Source organism: Pteropus vampyrus, unplaced genomic scaffold (genome assembly GCF_000151845.1).
Source record: "Pteropus vampyrus isolate Shadow unplaced genomic scaffold, Pvam_2.0 Scaffold271, whole genome shotgun sequence".
NCBI classification, from domain to species: Eukaryota; Metazoa; Chordata; class Mammalia; order Chiroptera; family Pteropodidae; genus Pteropus; species Pteropus vampyrus.
Genome location: NW_011889052.1, coordinates 1,999,297 through 2,005,321, shown reverse-complemented (window position 1 = coordinate 2,005,321; position 6,025 = coordinate 1,999,297). Strand labels below are relative to the sequence as shown.

The 6,025-nt window shown below is 62.7% G+C and overlaps 1 protein-coding gene across 1 annotated transcript in view; it reads right to left on the bottom strand.

The window, feature by feature from the left end:
- BSN (bassoon presynaptic cytomatrix protein) overlaps positions 1-6,025 on the bottom strand; it is an 85,182-nt gene that overhangs the window by 3,359 nt on the left and 75,798 nt on the right. Inside the window, exons 8-10 of the mRNA XM_011375462.2 lie at positions 1,858-3,934; positions 717-1,549; positions 486-585 (exon numbers count right to left, since the gene is read on the bottom strand). Coding sequence (XP_011373764.1) covers positions 486-585; positions 717-1,549; positions 1,858-3,934 — 3,010 coding nt within the window. The remainder of the gene's footprint in view (positions 1-485; positions 586-716; positions 1,550-1,857; positions 3,935-6,025) is intronic.

Sequence of the window (6,025 nt, the reverse complement as noted above, 5' to 3'; positions counted from 1 at the left end):
ATGAGCCAAGCTTGGCCTGGCTCTTCAGGTTCCCAGTGGGAGAGTAGCCATGAGGGAACCTGAACACAGGTACCCTGTGCAGGGGGAGGGCGAGGAGGAAGATAGAGAAATAAAGAGAAGAACAGGAAGAACAAGAGTGGGAAGAAGCAGAAAAAAGGAAGTTGAAGAAAGTAAAGAAGGAGAAAGGAAGGAAAAACAGAGGAGGATGAGAAGCTGGAAGAGAGGAGGGAAGGGGAAGGAGGGAGAGCGTAAGAGGCCGTGGTCCCGGCCCCGTGCTCACTAGTCCCTTCCAGGTTCCCTGCCCAGAGCTGCCTGGGCCTTAAGGCCCCAGTGCTGGTGACCCCATTGCTCATTCTAACCCACTGGGCACTTCTCAGGGAGCAGTGAGGACATGCAATTCAGGGGAGCTTGGGGCGCCTGTGGGTGTAGGGAGGGCAGCCCAGGTTCTCTGGGTCAATGCTGAGGGCACCAAAGGGTAGGCTCACCTGTGGGTCCAGGTCCCGGTGGTGGCTGGGCCTGAGGAGGCCTCCCCTGCTGGGGTGCTTTGGCTGCCCCTTTAGAGCCATTTGCCTGCTCTGCTCGTGGCTGCAACACAGAACCAGAGCTGAACACCGCACGCCGACTCTGCCCACGCCCAGCCTGGAACCAGGGGGACGTGCAAGCCGGAGCCGCAGCATCCGCCCCGGGTAGGATCCCCGCGCTGGAGCCCTACGTACCGGTCCTGCTGGCTGGGGGCCTGTGGCTGTCGTGGGGCCCGGCTGAGGCTTCCCCGCTGGCTGGCTGGCAGCAGAGGCCAGGCCCCGGGCAGTTGGCTGGCCCTGCTGCGGCAGCCGAGCCTGTGATGGGGTTTGCTGGGGGTGCTGTAGCCCGTGACCTTGTGGCTGCGGCTGCGGCTGCTGCTGCTGCTGCTGCTGCTGCTGCTGCTGCTGGGTCTGCGGCTGGCGTGACGATGTTGCTGAGGGCGTCTGCCTGGATGGCGGCGGCTGTGACTGCTGTGGCCCTGGAGGTGCCTGCCGACCCTGCGGCTGAGGCTGCGACGGGGGTTCTGGCTTTGGCTGCGGTGCGGCGGGCCCCGCGTGGGCCTGCCGGGAGCCCTTCTTGCTGTCAGAGGCATGATGGTATGCTGACGGAACACGGGATGGCTGTGAGTATTCGGCGGAGCTGGGGTACCCAGGCTGACTCTTCTTCTGCATGGCCGGGGCAGGGCTGGGCTGAGGGTGAGGCCGGGCCTCATGGCGACCCAGGTCCCGACCATGTGGTTTGGCAGCACGCCGGCTCGGCTCCTCGCCAGCGTGGCGGCCTGAGTGCCGCCCGTGGTCACTGTGGTGCCGGTGTTCCTTGGCTGAGGCATGGCGGCCCGGGCCACCCTCATCATGTGGCCACAGGCCCTCTTCGGGGGGCTCGTCGTAGTCATGGTAGCTGTGCCTGGCAGGGCCTCGCTTCTGGGAGGAGGAGGAGACTGCGTGGCCCCCATGGTGCCTGAACCGGTCAGAGCGGGCATCCCGGGGCTTATCAAACCAGTCTGTCTCCTCCTGGCCCAGGTGATATGCTTCAGAGACCAAAAACAGAACACCGTCAACCCCCAGGTTGGCCGCAGGGGGAGGCCCAGCTGAAGCCATGCAAGGAAACCAGAGTGGGCGCCACAGCCACAAACATAACACTGGGCCCCTGGCCCACCCTCCCCCAACTGGGGCCAGGGTGCGGGTGGAGAAGGCGAGGAGGGGGGCCGGCGGCAAGGCCCACTGCATGAGGCGCCAGGCCGAGCCCCACTGGGACATCTCAGGGCTCAGGGCCCCATGGGCAGGCAGGCCCCCCAGGTGCTGAGCATCTGCAGAAATCACCCCCAGCTGCCATTACCTTCGCTGTCGGAAACTACGCAGTGGGCATCGTCCAGGATGTAGCCTTCCTCACGCTTATATGTGTGGGCCCGCGGTCCTTCCTTGACATGCTCCTGGACATCGGGCATGGAGTGGCTGGAGCAGAACTGGGGACAGGTGTCCCCGGGTGGAAGGGTGCCCCCGGCGGGGTGGGGCCGTCCCATGGGGCTGACAGGGCTCTCCTCTTCAGAGGCCTGGCTCCGCATGGGGGGCCGGGCCCGACCGTGGGCCATGCTCAGGGATGAGGGCTTGGGGCCCGCTTTTTGAAGTCGCTCCACAGCCTCCCGTTCCCGCTCAAATCCCTTGCCCCGGCCACCAAAGTCACGGCTGGACAGCTTCTCCCCACTGTATGCAGATGTCACCCGGGACCGGCTGCTCCCACTGTACACACGGTCATCCTCCTCCACTTGGTCCCGGCTGGACACCCCGTAGGACCTCTGCTGCTCATACACGTTCTTCTTGAGCCCGTAGGTGATTTCATCCTGAAACTTCCTGCCTCGAGAGACTAGGCCACTGCTGACTGCCGGGGAGGGGTAGGAGGCCAGGTCTGACTCCACATCCTTGGCCTCTTCGATGGGCGAGAACTTGGAGATCTTCTGCTCCATGCCCTGCTTCCGGTGCTTGCTGCGCTTCGAGGAGACGGCAGCTGGGGCGAGGCTCTTGGAGGGGTGCTTGGGCCCCACAGGGCCTGGACCGTACTTCTCAGCTCGAGCCCCGTGGCGGTAGTCACTGTCACTGTAATAGTGAGCGCTAGCTGGTCGGCCGTCACTCTCTATGCTCCGGTGATGGCCGCTCTTCCCACGGGAGTCGTAAGAGTCCTCCTCGGATTCTTCCTCCCCTCGGGCATAGCAGCAGGGCAGCGGGGGCCCCTCGAGCACATCTGGCTCCACCGGCTCTTTCCCTGGACGCCCACTGCTGCTTGGTCCCAGAGACTCCAGTCGCTGGCTGTCAGGGGCAGTGGAGGTGCTGTCCTTGGTCAGCTCGCTGATGTCGTCGATCATCACATAGTTCCGAGGGACATTCTGCTCTAGGCTGGCGTAGTGTGAGTCAGAGGGGTAGGTGGGGGCGGGGCTCAGACTCACGCTGCTGCGGTCCGTGGCCCGAGGCAGCTCGGGGGCCTTGCCCTGCTCGTAGCTGTTGCTTACTGCTGGGCCACTGTAGCTGGTTTCAGATGGGGCTGAAGACATGGCCACAACAGGGCTGGCGATCACCTCATAGTTGGTGGGTACCTTCTGCTCCAAGTCAACTAGTGATGTCTGGCGTGGCTTCTGGTGGGGGCCACGGCCATCAGCTGTTACTGGGAAAAGCGTGCCCTGTGTGGTTGGCATAGGTGTTTGGGCTGCATAAAGGCCTGTGGGACGGAAAGTCTGCTGGCTTGGCAAGCCAGGCTCAGCTGGGTAGCTGGTGCCGGGAGTAAAGGCAGGTGCTGGGTACGTGCTGGGACCGGGGTAGGTGGGTGCTTGGTGGGCTGGGAATCCATTCAGAGTCGGCCCGCTGCTGCCTGCAATGTACTGTGGGGCTGGAGGTGGGAAGCGGGGCTGCTGGAAGGCAGTGGGGCCGGAGGGGGTGGCAGGAGCAGCAGCAGTGACAGCGAAGTCTGCATACTGGCCGGCGGGAGTGGCGCAGCCCTGGAGCCGCAGCTGGTTGAGCTCACTGTCCGACAGGTAGTCACGGTGCTCGCCGAGACCACGCAGGGGTGGGTAGTCACGGCCACCCCGGTCTTTGGCCAAAGACTCTTTGCGCTGTGTGATGCCCAGCTCCAGGTACTTGAGCTTGGCGTCAATCTCCTTCTCCTCTTCATCCAGCTCTGCCTGCTTCTTGCGCAGCTTGGTGGATTCATGTTCCACAAGCCGCAGGTCCCGGTCCAGCTCCCGGAGCAGACTGGCCTTGGTGGCAGGGACAGCGGTGGGCCCTGCCAGGCCACGCTGCAGCAGGCTGGCCGCATACAGCTGTGGGGGGGCCTGGCCAGCCAGGGGCAGATGAGCCTCCTCTGGAGGGGGGCTGGGCAGTGTCCGCTTCACCTTGCGGACCAGGCCGTTGGGTGGCAGCGCCGACACCTGAGACAGAGGGAAGGGCGGGGCACTGAGACCCGAGGTGCGGATGGCTTGGCAGGTCACGGGGTGAAAGAGCCCTGGCTTGGGCTGGGGCAGGAGCTGGGCTCCAGCCTGTCAGCGCCCTGATTCACCAGGCAGCCGCAAGGCCTGCCCAGCCCACCCCCTGGCCTTGGAGATCACCTCTGGCCGATAATCGTTTTACAGGCCCTCTCTTTCCCAGTGCTCTGGGCAGCAGGAGGGCAGAGAAGGAGCAGAGGCCCCTCTGTGCTGCTTTCTAGTAATGGCCCGGCTCTGAGACCCCTGCACGTGTCCAGCGGGCTTGCCACCCTCAACCTCCCACTGAGTGTACTGAGTGTACAGGTCTGGCTTGGGGTTTGGGTCCTAGCAGCAGGTAGGGGCCAAGGGCCATGGAGTGACATGGACAGGAACGGAGTGGGTCCTGGGCCCACCAGGCTCCCTGGAAAATCAGAGGAAGGGGCACATGCTGACTGTCTGTCAGTCGTTGCAGGCTCTGGTCTTTTCTTGCCTCCTGCCCTACTCCTCTCCGAAGCAACGTGCCGACCCTCCCCCAGCTGCCCTGCGCCCTCAGCCGAACCCTCTGGGCTGTGCTCTCAGCCTGGCCCCCAGCTCCCTCCGCAGCCCCGTCGGCCCGTCACTCACTCTCTAGAGCTGCCAGCACCCCGCTCTCCAGCCCTGTCTCCTGCTGCATGGCTTCCTGGTCAAGGCTCCCTAACGCTGCCCGCTGTGGGGCCCTCCCCGCCTTCCCTGATGCTCCACATTGCCTGAAAGTCCATGTTACTGGAATGTTTGCTCTGGGTCTTCCTTTTGTCTCTAGCTTGTAGTCTTCCCAGAATGCACCTGGATTTCGGACTTTAATGGACCACCCAAATCCCCCAAGTACACCGGGGACTGACATTGGGCTCCTTACATTTTGCCTTGCCAAGAAACTACATGAAACTTCCCGCCTATTTCACCACGTCATAAAGGGAATGAGCGTGTGCCCCAAAACCTCAGAATGAAGGGTGGGCCTTTAATGGAATAAATTTCCTTTTTCGAACTCCTCATTCTGTTGTCCACCTTGTTATTTTGGCTGCACGCCATCAGCGCCCGTCGTGGACTGGCCCCACACGGCCGGCCCCTGAGACCTCTGAGTCCACCCTAGCCTGGAGCCAGACCATCTGTCTCTCTGACTGGCGCTTGCTGCCAGCCCCGACTCCTGATCCCATGCCTGTCCCCACTGGCCTGCACACCGAGAAAACGGGCAAATATGCCTCACGATGCTTCTGGCAACTACCCCGTCCCCAGGGCAACTATGTAGTCTCTTCCTTCAGCCCATGTGCCCACGCTCTGGCCAGGAAGCTTTCTGAGATACCCAGAGGCTCCAAGAGCCTTCAAAAAAAGGCCATTCTCCTCAGGCTGGCACTCAAAGTCTGGCGTTAGGCCCTTGCCACTCCCATCTTCCTCTCCACGGCAACCCATGGCAGGCCACCTCTCATAGTCCAAGAACATTGCTGGCAACTAAAACCACAGACGAAGGCAAGTTTATGATCCAGGAGCCCTGTCTAGGGGAGCAGAAGGTGTGTAGACAGATTTATTAAGGGCCAGATAGGGGCAGGTGACAAGATGAGGCAGACAGCATGCTGCAGCTCATTGGATGGGCCTTGAATGCTAGGCCAAGGGGCTTGGGCTTCCTATGGGGCCATGGAAGCCAGGCCAGGGCTGGGGCGTGGGGAGCAGCCCAGCCAGGTCCCTGTGTGACTGATTTTCTCAGGAAACATCTGCACTGGGGGTTTGGAGTAGGAGGGGCCCAGACTGGAGGGGAGAGCCACGGAGGCGGTGAAGGGGGAGGAGGTGGGTGGGACAAGTAAGGAGAGGCTGAAGTTTCTAGTGGTGTCTGGATGGATGGCTGTGGGGGCCCAGGTGTGAGAGTGTATTTGCCTAGGATGTCCTTGCGAGGCTGCAGGCTCCGCCAGATGTGCATCGAGAAAGGTTCCATCCTCGACCCCTTCCTCTGGGCCTCTGGAGCTGGAGGTGACTCCACCCCCACCCCAGGAGAAGCGCCGCCCTGTGGGGCCCCCCAGACTAGGCAGAGAT